The following is a 22,155-nucleotide window of genomic DNA, read 5'->3' as shown; positions in this document are numbered from 1 at the left end:
GCCAAGCACTTGATCCTTCAACAAAACGCAGATAACCAGCAAGACACACATATCAAACACAACTACTCACAGATAACTAGTTGTAAATCCTTCCCAACATCTTTATCACTAAATTATGACGTCATAACACCCACAGACATCAGGCCTATCTATTTTATCCAAGCAGGAAGCTATCTTCGTTGCTTATAGTAACAAGCAATGCCCGTCCTCTCTCCGCCCCCAAGTGAACCGGAATTTCCGGTGCATTTTTTCATTTTATCCCATAAGTACATAACAGTCAAAAAGCAGAGTTATATTGTTTAAGGTGTTATCCATAGCATGTAGTTATGAATTTATTTCTATTAGCAGTTTTTCTTAAATCTTAAAGGTCCGTTACGAATTTCAAGGTGATAGGCCTGTTGGTGATAACATATCCGTGGACTTGACTGTGTGTCAAAGCATTGTTGAGCAGGGGGGTTGTGAAGTTCTGAAACCCTCCGTGGGAACGTGGAAGACTGCGCCTGCTTTCTTAATATTTTCCTTGAGAGTCTTACTGGAAGGGGTCTCAGGCTGGAGTCTGTTGGGATCGGTGGGCGGCACCGGGACCGGGACATCCTGGATTGCGCAATGGAGAAGGAGAAAATAAGTGGGGGGCGTAAAATGTCTGGTAGCCCTGAGAAAAGTGTTAGTGCTCAGGAGCTGAAAGAACAAGGGAACAGACTGTTTCTGAGCAGGAAATACCCGGAAGCCATAGCTAGCTACAGCAAAGCGATTGTGAGTATAAGGAGAGATGGCATGGGGTGAAAGCAAATTTTGGTACCTTTTGTAAAACCAACATTTTTAGTTAGTATTGTCTCTGAGTAGCTGCAGGTTTTCTGCAGTTTGGAAATGGTGATCAATATTTTTTTTCATAAAGTAGTGCTTGTAGTAATTCTCTGAAAAAAAGGCTGATAACCATGTAAGATGTTTAAGTTCCTTGCTTGCTGTTAGTGTACTGTTAACTTGCATTTGGATTATTTAACTAACTTGATGTCTCTTATGGGAGCTAAGTGTTGACAAAGAAGCACTTCGGAGAACTAGTTTGTGAAATACCGAAATCTAGGAACCCAAGATGTGTTGTGTCTAGTTTTGTTTTGTTACATTTTCAGATCTTTAAAGTTTCAAAGACTAGTTTGTTGCTGGTATGGATAATGCTAAAACTGAGACCATGTAGTACCATACCATTCCTCCAGAATGTTGCACGTCTTTGTAGACTCTACAGCTCGACGAGTAAGAAATCTCGATTGTGCAATAATTACGGTGTAAATGAGCACCGCATTTTTTAAATAAGCAGCATAATATCCGTAGCATGATTGTTCTTTCTAGATTCTCATCCACCATTTATTTTATTGTACTGTGTAAAACTTACTTGGTTTTAATACTTTAATAGTTCTTAATGGTGGTTATTTAATGGTTGTCAGCATTTTCTGTAATCTTTATTTATTCTAAGGTTGGGGATGAGGCACCTCTACATTATGGAAAATTTAGGTTGCTTCTACCATCAGGGGTCTGTTTGCATTGGGAGGTACCATGTCCATAAAGCATACTCCATGTTTGCTGTCCACAAGTATGCACCTGTAACTGAAGCTGATAGCCTTGAATTGCATGCAGTTATGCACAGTGGATGCTTTGGATGCAGACAGACATGCATCATATAGTGCAGTGCTTGAATCATACTGGTACCTAGCAGTTCCTGGCTTAAACTAGCACACAGTCCAGAGACATGCCAGCAGGTGACTTGGTGGTGCTCAAATTTCCGTAGGAAAATGGGTGTATCTTGACAGGCTGATGCCCTGTTCAGGAATGGTTCTTTGTTTTGCATCCATTACATGCTTGCTAGAATGAGCTTCTTTGCCCTTAATACAATAAATGAGTATCAGAAGATTGTTTTGACTGTGTGATACATCATTGTTATCAGGAGAATTTTTCTTCTGAGACATAGGTGAAAATGAGCAGTGCCCCAGCTGGACCTTCCAAATGTGACAACTAAACTAAATATATACATCAATGATTTTTTTTCAGAATATTATATGTATGGTGGTTCATAGCACAGGTTAGGTGGGGCAATAACATCTGTAGTTGCACTGTCTGAGTTTGCATCCATGGTGCACAAATATAAAGTACTCTTTGATGGAGAATTGTAATAGTTGTTTTGTGGTAGTGTGCTCAAACTGAGTTGAATGACACCTCTTGAGACAGCACAGTTGCATGGCACAGAGGCATAGCCAGTGCTCTCTTATGAGTAGCTCCTCATTTTTTCCATCCACAATCCAAACGCAAGGTGTATGGCATATATATAAAATTAAAGAAAATTTGAAATTGTGTTTCTTAGAAATATTGTATGTAGTATGGTAAGTAATGTGTGTGTGTGTGTGTGGGGGGGGGGGTGGCAAGAGAGAGATCTGTTCATAGATTATTACAAGTCTGGGCACATTGCCCAGTAGAGTATTAGGAGCCTAGCCAGTGCAAATTAACTACAAGGGCCTGAGTGCCTAGCCCAGGCAAGATCCCCATTCACTTGTTTGGTTTGGGATGGGAACTTATTCTGCAGGTAGGTGACCCTTTGGGAGAGAGAGACCTCTTGCATTAGAAGATTCTGTTTATATTGCAGTTTAGGTATTGGTCCTCAGATGGAGTATTGAGGAATTTCCATTTTTTGAAAGTGTAAGAAATTATACCCCAGGGATTACTTCAGTGTCACTGCTTGACAGAGGCACAGCAAAATAATAAGCATAGTTTTATTCAAACTAAAGGGGTGGCGAAAGCCACATAACTATGGGCTAGGCTTATAAATGCCCTTGGGCAGATAGCCTAGTATGAACCTATGAACCAGGACCAAGTTTTTCAGAGCTCTGTAGGTCAAACAGAGGTTACTCTGTAACAGTGTGTGTGATAGACCTAGTAAAGTGACAGGGCTGTTAGTCAGCATGCATAACTTGGTGAACGTATACCTGAGATTTTCTTAATTATGAAGTGTTGCAATCTTCTTAGTTGGGTGATATTTGGGTAGGTACCTGTCAAAGGAGGAGGCAGTGTCTGCTACCACTGAACCTGATTGGGTATGATAAAAGGGTGATAAGCCATATCTTCCTGATACAAGGAAGTTGTTAAGAAATTTAGTTGAGCCAAGTAGAATTAGATTGATTTTTATAACCGTAGTTGATACATGGTGGTCAGATATCCACAGATGTGCCTAAGTCCATGAGCCTGTTATCATCACACCTTCTTGCAAGATATTATTTATTTTACATTTGTTGACCGGGAATGTCTGAGAGGAAGCCCTTTTTCAGCAGAGGCCCAGGGAGAAAAGCTCTAGTAAATACTTATAACATTTAGTCATTATTACAGATATTTTACAAGTAGAATAAGGCATTCAGCTAGCAGACTACAGTTATATTTGTGAGAGCATACAGAGTACATTTCATCATCATACAAATATTTTATAGGTAGAAAAATGTTAGCTAGAGTACAGCCACGACATTTTTTAAAAAAGTAGTTAGTATAAAAAGCAACATAGGGGTAAAAACTTTTTTTTTTGTTTTTTACAATTAATTCAACAGGATACAGTACAAGTATGAGAGAGAGGAGTGCATTGATTAGGGAAGTGAAAGTAGAGAGTTTTCAAGGGGGGTTTGAGCATTGGCAGATCCATTTCCTGTTGAAATATTCTTTGAGTTAATTTGAATTGTTTGGGATATGTGTGTTTGAATTTTGAGGGAAAGTTTGTTCCATTCAACAGAGGGGTGGTAGCTGTACAAGTTACACCCTGCTTTAGATTTGGGCTTGTAGATTTTTAAGACCAGTTGTATACATTTATGGCTGTGTCAGGTTTGTAATCCTGAGCAAATATTTTTCTGCACTAGATCCTCAAAGGCAACTTGGACGTTAGAGAATTTGAATGGGCCAGAAAAACAGGAGGGAGGATATAAGGGGACTGATTAGATGAGAAGAAAAGAAATGTGGAAGAGGCATACATATTGTGGCAAGGATACACATCTCTTGAACAACCTCATGTCATTTAGGGTTTGACACAGGAATGGTTAAGGAGTGGGGAATTGAAGCTTAAAGGTTAATAATGGCAGCCCAGAATAGTGGACTAACACTTTTTGGTTTATAAAACTCATTGAATATATGGGAGAAACGGATAAATGCAGTGTCTATTAAAAACAAAAAAATGGGACCAGTTGTTCTTTTTATTACTGGGTGTGGTGCACGCATGGCTGAGGGTCTGTATACTGAAAGGCCCAATAATGTGGCAAGACTTATGCAATGGGGATTGTGCAAACACAACAGTATTGAAGTAGTTGAGATGTATTGGAAATCTGAACCATAACCATAAAGCATTATAGAGAATAATGAAATTTTATATCACATAGGATCACCCATTTCCAACAGTTCAAAAAACGGATGTGAGAAAGCCAGGTATAGTAGTTCTGGAAAAAAAAACAAAAGTAGAATTGATCATTGAAATTACTACTAATGACTACAATGAGTTACGTACAATGAGAGATGGCCATAAATACCAGGATTTATAAGCAGAAACGATAAGAGCAACATGGAGGAAAGATAGCTAGACAGTTCCAATAGTAGTAGAGGCAACAGGTTGAGTAAAGAATTTACAGTTGTATTTAGATATGTTACCAGTACATGTAACTCTGTATGAATTGCAGAAGAGTCAATTCTCAGCATATTGTGGGTGCTGCAAAGAACATTTTTGGCTAACATTAGACTGAAAACATACCAGTTTCATGAACTTTAATTATACTCTGACTTGACTTAACTTAGGAATGTAGACCATCCACATTATAGTGTTAGAAACCTGCAAGACTTGGGGAAATTAAACTGAGGGGATCCAGTATAGAGCCTTATGGGTTGCCACTAGTGGCAAATCTTTTAGAGGAATGTGTGCCCGCTCATTATTATGTAGTGCTTTTGGGTTTGGGAAGAGAGAGTTTGTGATCTCTTCAGACGTAATTATGGCTTATGGGGGGAGAATGGGGACTGCTGAAATGTTGGATGTATTTACAGCCTGTTCAGAAGTAATTATGGAGGACTGTGGAGTTGGGGGAATGTAGGGGGACACTGGGAGAAACTAACTAAATATGTCTGTAAATATATTGACAGTGTTCTCTGATTCAGAGTAGGTTGTGCCATTTGAGGTTGGTTCTGTGCAACACTGGATATTTGTGAGATTTCCAAAATAATTAAAGATTGCTTGTACGTAATATAGCTATATGTATATAGTAGCTGTGTTCTCTCTCTGGCAGTCTTTTTAAAGCAGCAATTTCATTGCATTACCGGGAGCAACCTTGCATGATGTTGCTGTACTAGTGATCGGGCTTTGAAATCTATGATGAATGATAACATTAATATTTATGCAAACAGTAATACAAGACTTGGAAAATTATTGTTGAAATGGACACATGAAGGCTTGCTTTGATGCAGCAGAGTGAAAGCAGTGTCTAGCATTCTGCTGCTTCCCACCTCTCATTGCGTTGTCCATTGCTTAGTTACTAGTCCTTCCAGAGAGGGTCATTCTGCAGAGCACCTGTGTCCTTGTGAGTGCTATTTTCCCAGTTATGAGAATGGGGAATTTGTCTTGTACTGAGTGGATTGTATCAATGTAAAGAAGTTGCTGCATACTGTAGTAGTGGCTGCTTAACCAGATCCTGGTTGTGCAACATAACTGGGGGCTGATTCCTCTCCACTGTGGTGTGTAAAGAGATTGTATAATTTTAATACATTTCTTGCACATTTTAATACATTTCTTGCAGTTTTCTATCTAGATTGGTAAGGTACATTCTTCCCCTTCTCCTTCTTCCACCTCCTCCTCCCATGGTACATATTGATTTAAAATTTCTGTGTAAGTAGTTTGTTGTAGATATGTGCATGTCATCACAGTGTGCACAGGTGTGCATTCAAGGTATCCCTGTACATTCTAGTACAGTGGTTCCCAATTTTTTTTGTCCCAGGGCACCAGAAAAATTTTTTAGACCAGCCACGGCACCCACTATTTTTTTTTTTTTGTCAGACAACACTATATGAGAACATTTGCAAACTCTTTGGAATAAATATTTTATAATAATGGGACTATATACAAACACTGTAAACACAAAAAGTGCATCACAATTTGAGATAAGCATTACTCAATACAAGTATTTAAAATTGGATACCAATTAATGAGATTAACGACTCTGCATACTACGTGATAAAATCCTCCAGTTTGGCTGGAATTTTCGACAAGCATATTCTCAAATAGTTTTCTACATCTTGAAGTCTCTCTCTGTGCTTACTTTTTATGGAAGTCATCGTGGAGAATGCTTTTTCACACAGGTAAGTGGTACAGAAAGGCAACAGTACTTCAATGGCTTTTGCGCCAATTTCAGGATGTTCCACTTCAACTTCAAGCCAAAACTGTGCCAAATTAACTGAGTTAAATTTGAGCTGCAATGATCTGTCTGTTTCAACATCGATTAACTGTTCCTTCTCCGTTAGAGAAAGACCAGCCAAATTCTTGTGCTGATGAAAAGGGTTCCTAACCCAGTCTTTGTCAGATGCATCAAGAGATGGGAAGTAGTGCTGAAGCTGCTGTTTTAGTAAAGCTAAGTGTTCAAGAATCAGGTCGTGTAATACAACTCCTCCAGGATCAGCTCGTGCTGCATTTGGAAACATGTGAATTGAAGTTGCTGTTTCTACTTCCTGTTGCCACAAATCAATTTTGCGTTTAAATGCTTCCAGTTTGTCGGTGACTGAAAGAATGCTAGCATCAACACCTCGCATACCTAAATTCAGGATTTCAAATATGTCAGCAAGGTATGAAACTTTACTGGTCCAGGAGGAATCTAACAGTAATGTTGCAAATTCATTGTGTGGTTGATTTTGAAGAAAAAATTTTTCAGTGCAAGGTGAAGTTCGCAAACACGTGTGAGAACTGTGCCCCTAGACAGCCATCTGATATCATTATGTAGCAAAACAGTGATATAATCAGAACTCATATCTTTACATACTTCTGAAAACAGTTGGCTTTTGGCTGGATGCGACTTGATGTAATTAACAATTTGCACCACTTCACGTAAGACAGTATGTAGATCAGATGGCAGTGTTGTACTTACAAGGGCTTCTCTGTGAATGAAACTGTCTGTTGTAGTTATGTTTGGATTAGTTGCTTTTGCCAAACTCAGGAATCCACAGACACATCAATAGCAGGCTTTCCATCTGTGCAAATTGAGGTGCACCATTGCCATAACAATCTATATTGCTCAAAAAATGCACATACACACTTAAATATGTCTTCTCCACGTGTCTGAATTGGCTCTCTGCAAAACAGGAACTGTTCAATAAGTGACTGTTGATTTGGATATCTTACAAATGCCATTAATTGTGCTTTACCACTGATGTCTGTAGATTCATAGATTTGGAGAGAATCTCTTGCAGATTTTGAGCTGGTTGCAAACACTGTCATTAATATAATCAGACATTATTTGAAGTCTTCGTGCAACAGTATTATTGGATGATGGTATTTTTGCAATAACTTTCTCTGCTTCATCATATGACATTGTTTTCACCATCAGCCGACATGCTGGCATTATCAAATTCTCCACAACAATATGTGGCTTCATGTTTTTTGCCACTAATTCTGCAACTTGAAAGCTGGCAAGTTGTGCTTTGTTAGAAACTGTAACTGCTTTTGTAAAAAACTGAACCTGTTTCTGTTGAGATTGTAGCAAGCATTTAAAATAAAGTTGGTCTCTCTTAGCAGCAGGATGTTTGGATTTTAAATTGTGCTGCAGCTTACTGGGAACCATGGCTTCATTTGATAGAAGTTCGTTGCATGCCTTGTTTCTCAACAAACGTAAAACGGTGATTGACGTAATTCTCCAAATAAAGCCTTGTTTTCTTAACAGCAGAAGCCTTGGCTTTTGGCTGGTCAGCAATCCTACAACTTTCGCTGGTACACTCATTACAACAGACGCAAGCCGATGAAAGAACACACAACTGAAAACTGGTTGCAGGAAGGAAGGCACCAAACACAAAACTTAAGAACAAGCAGTTTAATCCAGTATTAAGTGCTTTTCGTCGCAGTGAATGCTGTGACTTCAGGTAAAAACAACACTGAGAGCATGCCCTTAAGTAGTCAGTGAGCAGTAGTTAATTGGTTAGATAATTAGTCAGTATTAGTTAATCAGTTAATTTCATTCTTCTTGACAACAAATTGAAAACTAGTACTCGTAGGAACTACACTTTCTAAAGACTACAAAAGTGCCACAGATGCATTTAGGCACACCCACATGCAAAACTCAAACCCTAACCCTACAGAAGAAACAATACTAAATGTTCTTATATACCATAAAATACCTACAAAAGGTTTTTGTACTTTATAAGTACCAAATGTCTAAAATACTAAAATGACATGTCAAACCCATGTTCGTTCATACTATTGATTTTTAAGATCTTATGTACAATTAATACATACGTTACATGAATTCTATACGTAAAACCCTATTTAGTAAGGCTTTTTAATTTCAGAATACATACAATAGAACATCTTTCATTTAGAACTGGATACTGCCCTGCATTTGCCCTGAAAAAAAACCTGTCATCATCTATGTATTCGCGGGTATGTTTAGCTAGGGCAATGTCTTTGCTCAATTTGCCAATGTGGTATAGATGTTCATATATTCCATGTCCCATCCCTCCAGAATCTACTCCAACCCTATCGCACCACCAGACCACTAAGATCCAGCAACAAAAATCACTTGCAGATCACTAAAGCCAATAACTCTGCTGGTGAAGCACTATTCTCTTGCGTCCTAGCCAAATTTTGGAACTCACTCCCACCCACAATTACCTCCATACCATCATGCACCAACTTCAAAACTTTATTAAAAGCGCACCTAAAAACATGCTGGCTATGCCCTTGCAACTCCCACTCTATCATCCACCCCATCCAATTACTACCTTTATTTCTACTCCACTAACTACCTTGATTATTGCAAGCTCAGATGCTCATAAGCCTAGTACTTATTATACAGCAGGAACTTCTCATTGTTACATTTGTTAATGCCTGTTATGTACTTCACAGATAAAGATTCTAGTTGTCTACTGATGTACTATGTTCACCTGTAAATATGTTGTAAGTAATTTCTATGTTAAATTGTTAATCGCTATGTAATCCAATGTAACTACTGTCTGTTTATTTTACTGTGGAGCTTTTCTCCCCAGGCCTCCGCTGAAAATAGACCCACATCCAGTCGGACACTCCCGGTCAACAAATTTAAATAAATAAATAAAATAATATTCTTTCCTGCAAATTACCTATCTGTTTTCCCTGTATAGAATGCGAGACACATTTGGCATTGGGCTAGGTATATGACCACTTTAGACCGGCAGTTTAATCTAAAGCTGGTGGTGTATTGAGTGCCTTTGATCTTAAATTTCTGACCCACATCCATATGTTTACAGTACTTGCATATACCACATTTATACATCCCACATCTACTGACAAGTGTTTTAGTTTCTTTCAACTAGTTTTTTTTTTTTTTTTTTTTTTTTAATTTAGTTCCTCTTTTGAAGGTAATTCTAGGTGTGTGAGCCACTTTCTTATTTATAAAGGTGTAGTAGGTCCCAGTTCTTCCTGATGATCCCACATAAGTCAAGAGCATCTTCACTGAATGAAATAATGAAATTATTAAAATTACTAAAGTTACTAAAATTCTGGAGTACATTACTGTCAGTGTTCCCTTCAATGTGTATACCTATAGTATCAGTGGGTGTATCAATTCGATTTTGACTTAAAATAGGTTTGTGCACTCTGTTCGTACGCTTGTGAATCACCTCTTTAATAAGCAGATTCAACATCTGTATAGGGTAACCTCTCCTAGGGAACATCTCCTTCAAGTTGTTACATTCTAAGTAGAAGCCTCTATCTAGGGAGGTCATTGTAGCTGCCCTGACCAACTGCCCTTTTACTACTGACTTCTTCTAGTGGTAGGGGTGACAGCTAGAAAAGTGCAAGAAACTATTGGAATATGTTTCTTTTCTATATATATATATATATATATATATATATATATATATATATATATATGTGCGTTGTAGAGTTTACTAGTTGTATCTTTACAAATCAAAACATGCAAGCATGATGTGGAATTTGCACCAAATTGTGATGTAAACTGCAAAAAGTCAGCTGTCTCATTAAAGTAACTGACAATTGCATTAGCTATGTCGTTGTCATCCCTTATCACCATGAAGATGTCATCTAAGAATCTAGTGTAGTAGTGCACCTTGTCTTGGACCCAGTTGTTCTATAGGACAAATTCGTGTTCCCAGTCAGCCATTACTAAATTATCAAAACTGGCGCCACAAGGGGACCCCATGGCTATCCCTTATAGTTGTAAAAACAATCTTTTGTCAAAGGTTACATAGTTATTGGACAAAATGATGTCAAATAGTTCACTGAGAAAACTTATTGTATCATTAGGTACACCCTTGATCCTCAGAATGTGGCTAATTCTCTCTATGCCCTCCATGTGTGGGATGGATGTATACAAATCCTTAACATCGACTGTTAAAAAATTGTAACTGTCATATTGTAAATTATTTGGACAGTGTAGGAACGACCACAGCAAGAGGTTCTCCTGTTCGATTCTCGGCTGGAGTGCCTTCTGTGTGGAGTCTGCATGTCTTCCCCATGGTCGAGTGGCCTCCTAAAGACGTGTGAATGGGAGTGCCTTCGCTGAATGTTGGATGTCGGGCTGGCAACTTGGCACCATAAAAATCTGCCAATCATTAGCGGACCGGAGTTCCGCTGTGGCGACCCCTAACTGGGAAAAGCCGAAAAGACAAACAAACGAGGAACGACCAAGAGTACTTGCAGATTTGTTTCTCACTAGTTACATATTTTTGTAGCACAGAATCCACATTTTGCACATGCATACATTATGCTATTTCTGGCATCAACTAGTGGTCGCAACGGAGGGTTGCTTATATCTTTGTGCATTTTAGGTACCCTAAAGATATTAGGTATTCTGGGCACTGGCATAGATAAGTAGTTGAATAGATTAATCTCTATTCTGCTTTCAATGAACAATTCATATATGAAAGATTTAACGTGACTGTAAGCTGTATTTGACTTATTTCTAGAAACTTCTTTGTAAGCATCTATGATGAGTATTTGTAACATTCTAGTACTATAGTCACTGATGTTCATCATAACCAGTCTCCCTCCCTTGTCAGGTTTCATTATTCTCAAACCGGCAGTTTGCAATTCATCTAATAATTGCCTCGCTCTTACAGTAATATTTCTTATAAAATTCTTGTTGGTTTTATTTTTCATCAATTCATTCCTCAAGTCTAACTCCCAAATTTGCTCGAACAGGTCTAAGATTGGGTGCAAGAGTGGATTAAATGTACTAGGAATGTGGAACTCCTCTTTCCTGGTAATATTTTCACCTAAGATGAACAAAGAAGTTTCTAGAAATGCGTTAAATACAGCTTATAGTCATGTTAAATGTTTCATGTACGAATTGTTAATCAAAAGCAGAATAGATATTAATCTATTCAACTACTTATCTATGTCAGTGCCCAGAATACCTAATATCTTTGAGGTACCAAAAATGCACAGATATAAGTAACCCTCCCTTGCGACCACTAGTTGACTCCAGAAATAGCATAACGCATACATGTGCAAAATATGTGGATTTTGTGCTACAAAAATATGTAACTAGTAAGAGACAAATTTGCAAGGACTCTTGGTCATTCCTACACTATGTAATTTACAATATGACAATAGTTACAATTTTTTAACAGATGTTAAGGACTTGTATACGTCCATCCCACACATGGAGGGCATAGAGAGAATTGGCCACATTCTGAGAATCAAGGGTGTACCTAATGATAAAATAAGTTGGCTTAGTGAACTATTGGACATTATTTTGTCCAATAACTATGTAACCTTTGACAAAAGATTGTTTTTACAACTATAAGGGATAGCCATGGGGTCCCCGTGTGGTGCCAGTTTAGTAATGGCTGACTGGGAACACGAATTTGTCCTACAGAACAACTGGGTCCAAGACAAGGTACACTACTACACTAGATTCTTGGATGACATCTTCATGATAAGGGATGACAATGACATAGGTAATGCAATTGTCAGTTACTTTAATGAGACAATTGACTTTTTGCAGTTTACATCACAATTTGGTGCAAATTCCATATCATACTTGGATGTTCGGATTTGTAAAGATACAGCTAGTGAATGCTACAACGCACGTATATATAGAAAAGAAACTTATTCTAATAGTTTCTTGCACTTTGCTAGCTGTCTCCCCTACCACCAGCTGTCACCCCTACCACCAGAAGTAAAAGGACAGTTGGTCAGGGCAGCTAGGATGACCTCCCTAGACAGAGACTTCTACTTAGAATGTAACAACTTGAAGGAGATGTTCACTAGGATGGGTTACCATATATAGATGTTGAATCTGCTTATTAAAGAGGTGATTCACAAGCATACAAACAGTGTGTGCAAGCCTATTTTAAGTCCAAATCGAATGGATACACCCACTGATACTATAGGTATACATACTGAAGGGAACGCCAACAGTAATTTTAGTAACTTTAGTAATTTTAATAATTTCATTATTTCATTCAGTGTAGATGCTCTTGACTTATGTGGGATCATCAGGAAGAACTGGGACCTACTACGGTCAGACACCTTTATAAGTAAGAAAGTGGCTCACACACCTAGAATTACCTTCAAAATAGGAGCTAATTTATAAAAACCTAGTTGAAGGAAACTCTAAAACACTAGTCAGTAGATGTGGGATGTATAAATGTGGTATGTGTAAGTACTGTAAACATATGGATGTGGGTCAGAAGTTTAAGATCAAAGGCACTCAATCAATACACCACCAGATTTGGATAAAACTGCTGGTCTAAAGGGGTCGTATACCTAGCCCAATGCCAAATGTGTCCCACATTCTATATAGGGAAAACAGATATGAAATTGTGGGAAAGAATATATGAACATCTATACCACATTGGCAAATTGAGTGAAGACGGTGCCCTAGCTAAACATACCTGCGAATAGATGGATCACAGGTTTTTGTTCAGGGCAATAGACCAAATTGTACCCGATAACATGGGGGGGGGGGGTCCAGTTTCACTGGAGTTAGAATGTTTAGAATTAATATGGCAGTTGAACACCAATGCAGGGCATTATCCAGGTCTAAATGAAAGATGTTCTACTTGTATGTATTCTGAAATTAAAAAGCCTTACTAGATAGGGTTTTACATATAGAATTCATGTAAAGTATGTATTAATTGTACATAAGATCTTAAAAATCAACAATAGTATGAACGAACATGGGTTTACCATGTCATTTTAGTATTTTAGATATTTGGTACTTAAGTACAAAAACCTTTTGTAGGTATTTTATGGTATATAAGAACATTTAGTATTGTTTCTTCTGTAGGGTTAGGGTTTGAGTTTTGCATGTGGGTGTGCCTAAATGTATTTGTGACACTTGTCTTTAGAAACTGTAGTTCGTATGAGTACTAGTTTTCAATTTGTTGTCAAGAAGAATTAAATGAACTGATTTAACCAATACTGGTTAATTATCTAACTAATTAACTACTGCTCACTCGCTACTTAAGGGCATGCTCTCAATGTTGTTTTTTTTCTGAAGAAGTCACAGTATTCACTCCGACGAAAAGTGCTTCATTTTGGATTAAACTGCTTGTTCTTACGCTTTGTTTGGTGCCTTCCTTCCTGCAACCAGTTTTCACTCTCATTACAATCACTATTCTCTTCAGAAGTGCAATGGATTTGATGCTTTGAGGTAGAGGCCATTGTTACTGAAAAAAACAATACTTCAGCTCAATCTGAAATTTAATGTTAACTTTTTAGCTCCCAGTTCAACATTTAATTATAAAATCTACGACGGCTTCACCTCTCATATAAAAAAGATGCTGATGTAATCACACACAGTGTTGGCAGATTTCTAACACAGATCACGCAATTGTTGGATTTACGAAGGGTGTCGGAAATCATTAAATAAATAAAAATCCAAACATTTAACATTTCAGCCTTTCCTAACTGAATACGAAGCGACAATTCCAGTGTACAAGCAAATAAAAAATTTTGGTGGTACTTTTTTACTCCTTTTAATTTCTAGTAGCACACCTGGAGTCTTTGCATGGTACCCCAGGGTGCTGCGGCACCCAGTTTGGAAACAACTGTATATCAGTACTTGAGTACCACCAAAGTAAAGCATTTATCCCTTTATTTGGTTTGGTTTGACTATTTGTACCATACACTTGAACACAGGGGAATTTTCTGCACATGTTTATGTTGCATTTGCAGGACTTGCTTAATTCAGCAAAGTGCATTTCTGTCTTTGTACCACTGGCACTTCATATTTGCCATGTAAATACCTGCAACAGTGTTGTGGAAAGGGCATCCGTAAGTTAGTTTTCCTTTGAAGTGAATGGATTTCATTAAACAGCCTGCTGACTGAGTAGTCGCACATTGTTAATGGATTTTGCATCGCTGATCTGACAGACCTCCCTTGTGGATGACCTGAAGTTCATTTGTAAGTGTGCAGTGCATTCAGTTAACCTGATATAATTGCTGGATAATTATAGGCAGTTCTTTCTTTGTTATCCCCTACCTTGCCAGTCTAAATATGCTGGGAGAGAATATAGCTTTTCTGCACGTTTGCTGTACTGAATGTCTTGGTTGCAAACTTTAACTGCATATGTTTTATCAATTAAATGTAGTTTGTGTTGAATAAAATAAACAGCTAAGCATTGCAGCTGAAGCCATCTGCCAAAATATGGGTTGACCAGGAATTCTGCAACAGTCAGAGCTGAATTGTAAAAATATGCCAATATTGTTTTTAGTCCTCCCTGATACTAACTTGGTTCAACCTGTCACTCAGAGGTGGCATTACATACGCCTGAGCTTTTTCCTCTTCAGTCTTAAATGGATAATTCCACTGGGCATAATTGCTGAAAAATGCACGTAGGGCCATAAGCAATTATGGCCAGCAGCTATGTGTAATGACCAAAATCAGAGTATTATCTGATTATCTTGGAGATTTCTACTTCCATGTCAAAATAATTGAGTAGCAGAAATCACGTATATTTTTTTTCCACCAGATTAGTTTGGGAGGGCCAAGTTTATTCTGTACCCTAAGAACATAGTTTCACCTACATCATGTACAAATTTGGATTGCCAGTCATAGCTGTTGACTTGGTCATAATCTGACTTCCATTGTTGCTGTTCGCATAGCATGAAGATGCCATTGTATGCCTAATTTGCCAGGAATGTTGCAGATAATAGCTGTCTGTTTAATATCTTTACCATGTCTTTTCTTTGCACTTGTACCTTTTTTGTGCGCTTCTTTATTGCATTCATGTTGTAAAGCATAATGGTTCAGAATTGTCAAGTTAAACAACTGAAAAATCTGAGCATTATAGTGCATGGAACGCCTCAGTTATGCTCCAAAATCAGGGCTGGGTTGGAGAGATGGATAGGCTTTGAGCACTTTTCTGACATCAGAAAATGCTTAAGGTTTTTAAAGTATCTTAAGTGTTGTTAATCTCTGGTTTTGCTCTATGACGCACCCTAAGAACATAGAAAGAAGCTAGGACATTTAAGTTGTTTTCTTTGCAACTTTTAAACAAATCCATTTGTTCCTCAGAGAGAAACTTCGGTACTTACGTTATCGCAACCACATTTTTGCGGTAGTTGTAACTATGCTTTCTCGCTAGCTTTTTCCATGCTCCATAGTGTACGCAGTTTAACCGTGGAATAATTACATAAAGAAAATCCCTCTTAGAATAGTTTAGTTTTTGTATTCATTTTCCAAACAATTTACAACGTATTAATACAACCGCACTATTTGTAATATTGAATCTCTTTTTTCCACAGTGAAGGATATGTTATCCAAATTAAGTTACACAGCATATACCAGGTTTGTTTACTTATTCAGAGCACTCATTTAGTTTGTTGCCTACTAGTGTAATATATAAGAAAAGTTTAGATACTTTTTAAAAATGCTGCGTGAACATTACGTTGTACAGATATCCAATCAGTCAAAATAACTTTCAACAATGACATTCTATGCAAAAGTACAGCAATCCAAAATTAAATAGTGTAGTAGTGAAAATAGGTCGTGCAAAAACTTTAGTACCGTTATCTAAATAACATGCTGCCGAAAATGATTGGTTGCTAAAATACAAATAATGGGTTACTAATGAGGCGTGGTAGCGATAACAGGTGACCGAGAAAGTGTAACAAAGCATGGTTGCGATAATACGCAAGTACCGAAACTTCGCTTCCTTTCATAATCCTCTGTATTTCCGTATTAATATTGGTGAATGCTTACATTTTCAGGTACATACACGAATACCTACTTTTTGTATGTATTTTACTAATAAATAAACATATCTTTGACTTAAGCAAGTAAACAAACCATTTTCATAAATAATAATTTTAGCCGTCATTCCTTTTTGCAATATTCTTGACACCAAACTTTCTACATTTTAAAGTTTTTGAATGACCAAATCTACATCCATGATAGCCTTTACTTGCACTTTCAGCAGTGGGAATCTAATATCCAAAACATATTTAATCTTATGAAAAGGATAAAAATGTTTACGTAAATGTTATCTTGCAATTATCTGAAATTTGTTTTACTTTGTGAGATGCCTGGGTGAAAAGCAACTCATTTTCATACAATTTAATATACCTCCACTTCTGTTGAACCCATTTTCATGTAATTTAATATACCTTCACTTCTGTTGAAGTACTGTAGTCCTAAGTATCTCCCCAATTTTCTTATTCAAAGTATTTCAATGCCTTAGAAGCCCACTTCATTGTTGGACTGTCACCCCTTGCCTGTAGTTGTAAAGATATGATGTTGGCCATCCAATAACTGCATCAGACCAGTATCCATTGCTGTACCAAGTAAGCTTTTATGTTTCAGTTGTGTAAAAATAAATACAGTTAAATAAACAAACTGTACTTTTGTTTTACCTGTGCCTCAGGTACCCTACTTACCATCAAACCTCAGTTGTTCCCAGGAAATCACTCTAGTTTTCCAGTGTGTCAAACCTATTTCCTCTTCTCTGTGATACCTAGTTTACTAATACCAGTGGCCATGAGAAGATCCAAATGGGGCTTACCACCTCCTTTGAGTTGTGTAGTATTCACTTTTCATTTATAATGCATCCAAAAAGTACATTTGTCAAACTTGAATTTCAACATATTGATCACTGCTGCAGTAGCCTTGGCTACATGGGTTATATCCTGCGAAAAATAGAACAGCCAGCCGATTTCCAAAGCTTCAGGATACTTTCCACTCACTCAAACCATTAGAGAGCTCAAGCTGAACTGACTAAAACACAGATTTGGGTGACAAGGTCTTTAGAGTTTTCATTGCAACTGAGAGAGGGTGACTGAGCCCTGAGAGGACTTGGATAGGAGTATATATGCAAGCACACAAGGTCTCTTGAGTAACCATTCAGATTTGTTGGACTGTACTTCGTTTTTTAAGGTTCAAGTATTCCTTTTGGAAGTCCCTTGCCATTTCTTCTTAAATGCCAGTTTATCTGCATTTTGTTGAGATTGTTTATTCCGCTTTTAATCAAAATTGGATGAAGAGAGAGAAAACCCATGGAAAATTTGGGAAAGGAGGGATGAAAAATCTGATTTTGTAGATGATCATCTTCCCCCTTTTATCACACTTTTTGATCACATGTGCAACATTGGGGCCAAACACTTAATTTCTATCCAAGGGTGAATTTAAAATCTCATTCTTAACCTCATTTGGGAGGATCTGAAAATGCAGCCATGCAAACCTTCTTAAAACATTACCAGTGGCCATAGCCCTAAATTATCAGCAGAGTTATACACACTGTAAACGACGATTAGCGACCTGTGCAGTAGAAGAAACCAGTCCTTTTAAGCAGGTTTTTCCTCTCCAGAATCGACTGCAGATAAAAACATTCTTAATACTTTCACAGTTGGTCAAACCTTGGTCAAACCATGCGTAATACTTTTACAATTGGTCAGAACAAACTTTAACATATGAGCTTGACAATTCAAAATTCTGAAAATCAAAGTTGTAGAAGTAGGCACTTTTTTCACCATACCTATCAATAATTTTCCCATTCCTATTAAGAAAAAAAAATAGTAGTAGTATCACTCTTTTACCAGAGAGTATCAGTAGCCTGAAATAAACCCTGAACCTGACCCAGTAAACTACTCCTATCCAGAGGAGGAGTAGATACATGCTTTGTTTTCTGTTTCTTTTTGACAGGAAAAATGGAGCCAACCATGTTACTGGTGGCAGCTTCCCCGGGGATGAGCATAGCATTCTGACACAACAGGGAAGCCTTCCTGTTCCAGCTCCCAAAAGAGTGGTTCTTCCTTGCCCACTGAGGGGATCCATGGCTAATCCCTGGTCTATAGTTGCTGTAGGTGCTACACCAGAAGGTTGTGGGGTAAAAGATGAGTGGTCTGAGGTATAACAAATGGCTACAACAGAGTCGCCCACCTGCGGCGTAGGAAAATTGCTTGCCTGCTGTAGTGGCAGAGGCTGTTGCTTAATTTTTTTTCTTTTTTGTGGCTGGAAGAAGGACCGACTTGTGGGACTTGGTAGTCTGTTCCATGGTCAAGCCAAAGATAGTGCCTCTTTCCTAGGAAAGATGAGCAGCAAATGCTGGTAAAAAATTATCAGTCTGCAAAAGTTATTTTTTGACACAAAAACAGTAAAAAGCACTAAAGACTATGCCAGTCCCACAAAAGTAAAATAAACACAGTTTCTCCACAGAAGACAAGTTTTCAGTTACTTTGCACCACTTTTAAGCTGACAGGAAACATGAATGCTCTGTTTAAATGTACGTTTCAGTCTTATAATAGTCCGTTAAAACATGACACTCCTACCTTTAAAAAAATAACTTTTCTGAAGAGGAAAGTGATAAAACAGCAACACAGATAAGAAAATGGAAAGTTTTTTTCCCCCAAAGGGAATTTATCTGCTGAGCAAGAGAACGGCACAAGTTCACCATTGATCTTCAAACCCCTTGGGAGTACTGCACTCTTCAGCAGTAAAGTTCTGAAGGGCTTCACACCCACATTTATCTCTTAATAAGGCCTTATGTCTAGGAAGTTCGGATCCTGAATCCTGACTCAAAATAATTATTTCCATAGTTACTGCCATTTGCTCACCCAGTATTTTTGACAGAAGCGCCCCCTAGGGAATTTTTAAAATCTGCCATTTCATTATACTAAGTTCCTAGTTGCCTCTCTTCCTTCCCAACACGTCCAGCATTTTCTGTATACCTGAGGAAATTTTCTTTGAAGTCTCTGCAAACACTTCCAAACAAAGACTTTAAAAACTTCTGGACTTTGTTGCATACTTGGGAGCCGTACATATACATCCTCTTGTAAATTGCTTTTCCAGTCTGTCTTCCCAATCTTTTCTAACCTTCTATGATGAATTCTTATAGTTATCATGCAATGTTTTATATGCCCTACAAATTATTCCTTTTTTGACAGCCGCTTCTGTACTAGATTCAGTTAAAATATCAACCAGTGCAGGTCTTTCATTTAGGATTCCCCTATCCGTTTCTCTTTGCCTGTACACTGATATTAGTTCCTGATGGGGAAGGCAGTCAATAGCCTGCAATCCAGATGTCTTCTTGGCCTCATCCCACTGTATTACCTTTCACTGTCTAGTTATTTGCTCCCAGTACAGTGGTTCCTTTGTGAGTTTTCTCCAGTAATTTCCAGCCCACTTTTGCCTATTTTCTGCAGCCCTGCTTGACAGTTATCCTTACTTGCAAAATCTTCCTTCTCCATTCTTTTGTTGGCTTAGTTCATAGAATACTTCCTGCTATTTTATAAGTATAATATCCTATGTCTTTATTCTCCTGAAGGATCTACAGCCAAAATTCTCTTTATTTCTTGACCCCCCCTATTTTATCATCTTCCCTCTCCATTTGGAATTATAAGCTTCTGTTTGTTCCATGTATGTCAGCCTTAACCGTGCAACTCAAAATATAGCTCTTCAAATCCGGTAATAGTAAACCACCTTGTTCTATTGGAAGGGTCATCTTATCCCACTTAACTCTTTCTGTCTTCTCCCAGATAAATTCCTTCAACTCTTTTTATTTATTATTGTAAAGCAACTTAACTGGCTGATAAAAATATGCCGGACTCGTATATAAAAGTAAATCCTTCTCCAAAAAGGAGGAGCAACTACAGACCCAGGGAACTATCGCCCCATTAGATTGACAAGTGTGATATGCAAAGCTATGGAACGCATCATCCTGGACCTAATAAACAAGGATATAGGGAATCTCCAAACTCTAGATCCCACACAGTTTGGTTTTGTGAAGGGTAGATCATGCCTGCTCAACTTGGTCGACTTCTTTGAGTCGCTCACCAGAGCTGTGGATGAAGGCAGGGTGGTTCATACAGCCTACTTTGATCTGGCCAAGGCCTTTGATACCATTCCCCACTCAGGAATCATAGAAAAACTCACTAAGCTAGGCATCAACCACTATATCACTATTGCAAACTGGCTCGCAGGTAGAACCCACAGTGTGAAAGTAGTTGACTCAAAGTCAGACTGCCGACCAGTCACAAGTGGAGTCACACAGGGATCAGTCCTGGGTCCTCTCCTGTTTGGTATCTACTTCTCAGAATTCCAGGCCAACACGATGGGACTCTGGCTGACAAAGTTCGCAGGTGACTGCAAGTTGGGAGCCATTATTAACTCCCCAAGTGATGTTGACATCCTACAGAAAGGCCTCACTGGGACTAACAACTGGCTCAATGCCAAAAAAAGTCGACCCAGTTCTTGTGAATTACCAATCTCTGGTAGTCCACTGAACACAGAAGGCGTTATAAGAGATTTGTGAACACAGACTGACAGCAACCTCTCTTTTGACCACCACATTGCCACTGTGGTCAGAAAGTCCTTCTATGTGGCACATCTCCTTGCTAAGGTTTTGCATCCAAGGAAGAAAGAGGTCATTATCTCCCTCTACTGTTCCCTCATTAGGCCAGTCATAGAGTACAATGCCCCATTTGGCATGTACCTCACAAAGAGGATCCTAGGCCTTAAACACTTGTCCTATATGGGCAGACTAAAAAAAAAAACTCCAACTATTCTCTGTCTCATATCGCCTACTTGGAGGCGATCTCTGCTTGACTTACAAAGCCATGTCTGACCCAGCTCTGTTAGAAATGCTTCATCTAAGAAATCCCAATCCCTCTGCACCACACGCTGCAAAGACCTCAACCTCATTACCACAATCAACAGAACTTGCTGGAGGGACAAGTTCATAACCCAGAGACTGCTTATGCTATGGAACAGACTTCCCATACATATCAAACAGAGCACCTCACTGTCCATATTTAAGAGAAATCTTGTTGAGTGGATGGGAAATAGAAAATTTACCCCGGGGAGCACTCCACCGGCTCTACTCGACAGAGGCACTGGGAACTAAGGTTGGGTGGCACAATGCCAGGGTAATCCTATGGGCTGGGCTTGTAAAGGCTCCAGCCATTAGCCTAGTACACACCTATGAACTTATAAATGTACTAAAAACATTTTCACTTCTTGTATCTTACTATCCAAATCCAAAACCAAGCTTACATTTTCTTAATTTTTGTATTGTCTGTCGGTTAGTCCCTTCCCAAATATCTTTAGCTGTCACAACAGAAGCCTTTTTAATCCATACTGCTAAATACTTAATCTTGTGTCCTTATAAGCATGGGTATTGGTGTACCCACATATGACTGGTTCAGCATTTATGGTTATAGCCCTTTGTTTTATAGGTTCATAGGTAGGTACTAGGCTATCTTCCCTAGGGCATTTATAAGCCTAGCCAGAATAGTTTGCTTTCGCCTCCCTTTTAGACTTGATTCCTGAGCCTGTGTCTAGCAGGGCCATAGAAGTGATCCCAGGAGTAAATGTACGATTTCCCATCCACTCAACAAGATTTCTCTTGAGGAGGGTCAGTGAGGGGCTCTGCCTAACATGGACTGGGATTCTATTCGAGTGAGGGAAGCCTTTGGGATATGAATCTATTTGTCCAGCATGTCCTGTTTATTGTTGT

The 22,155-nt window shown here is 38.4% G+C and overlaps 1 protein-coding gene across 1 annotated transcript in view; it reads left to right on the top strand.

Moving 5' to 3' along the window:
* Window positions 1-239: 239 nt before the first annotated feature.
* The window catches only part of STUB1 (STIP1 homology and U-box containing protein 1), a 399,100-nt gene continuing 377,184 nt past the window's right edge, over window positions 240-22,155 (top strand). Inside the window, exon 1 of the mRNA XM_044088907.1 lies at window positions 240-753. Coding sequence (XP_043944842.1) covers window positions 607-753 — 147 coding nt within the window. The 5' untranslated portion in view covers window positions 240-606. The remainder of the gene's footprint in view (window positions 754-22,155) is intronic.

This window comes from Protopterus annectens, chromosome 12.part0 (assembly GCF_019279795.1).
Source record: "Protopterus annectens isolate FY-2018-M chromosome 12.part0, PAN1.0, whole genome shotgun sequence".
Lineage (NCBI taxonomy): Eukaryota > Metazoa > Chordata > Ceratodontiformes > Protopteridae > Protopterus > Protopterus annectens.
The sequence above is the reverse complement of the archived record's forward strand: the minus strand, read 5'-3'. Positions and strand labels throughout refer to the sequence as shown.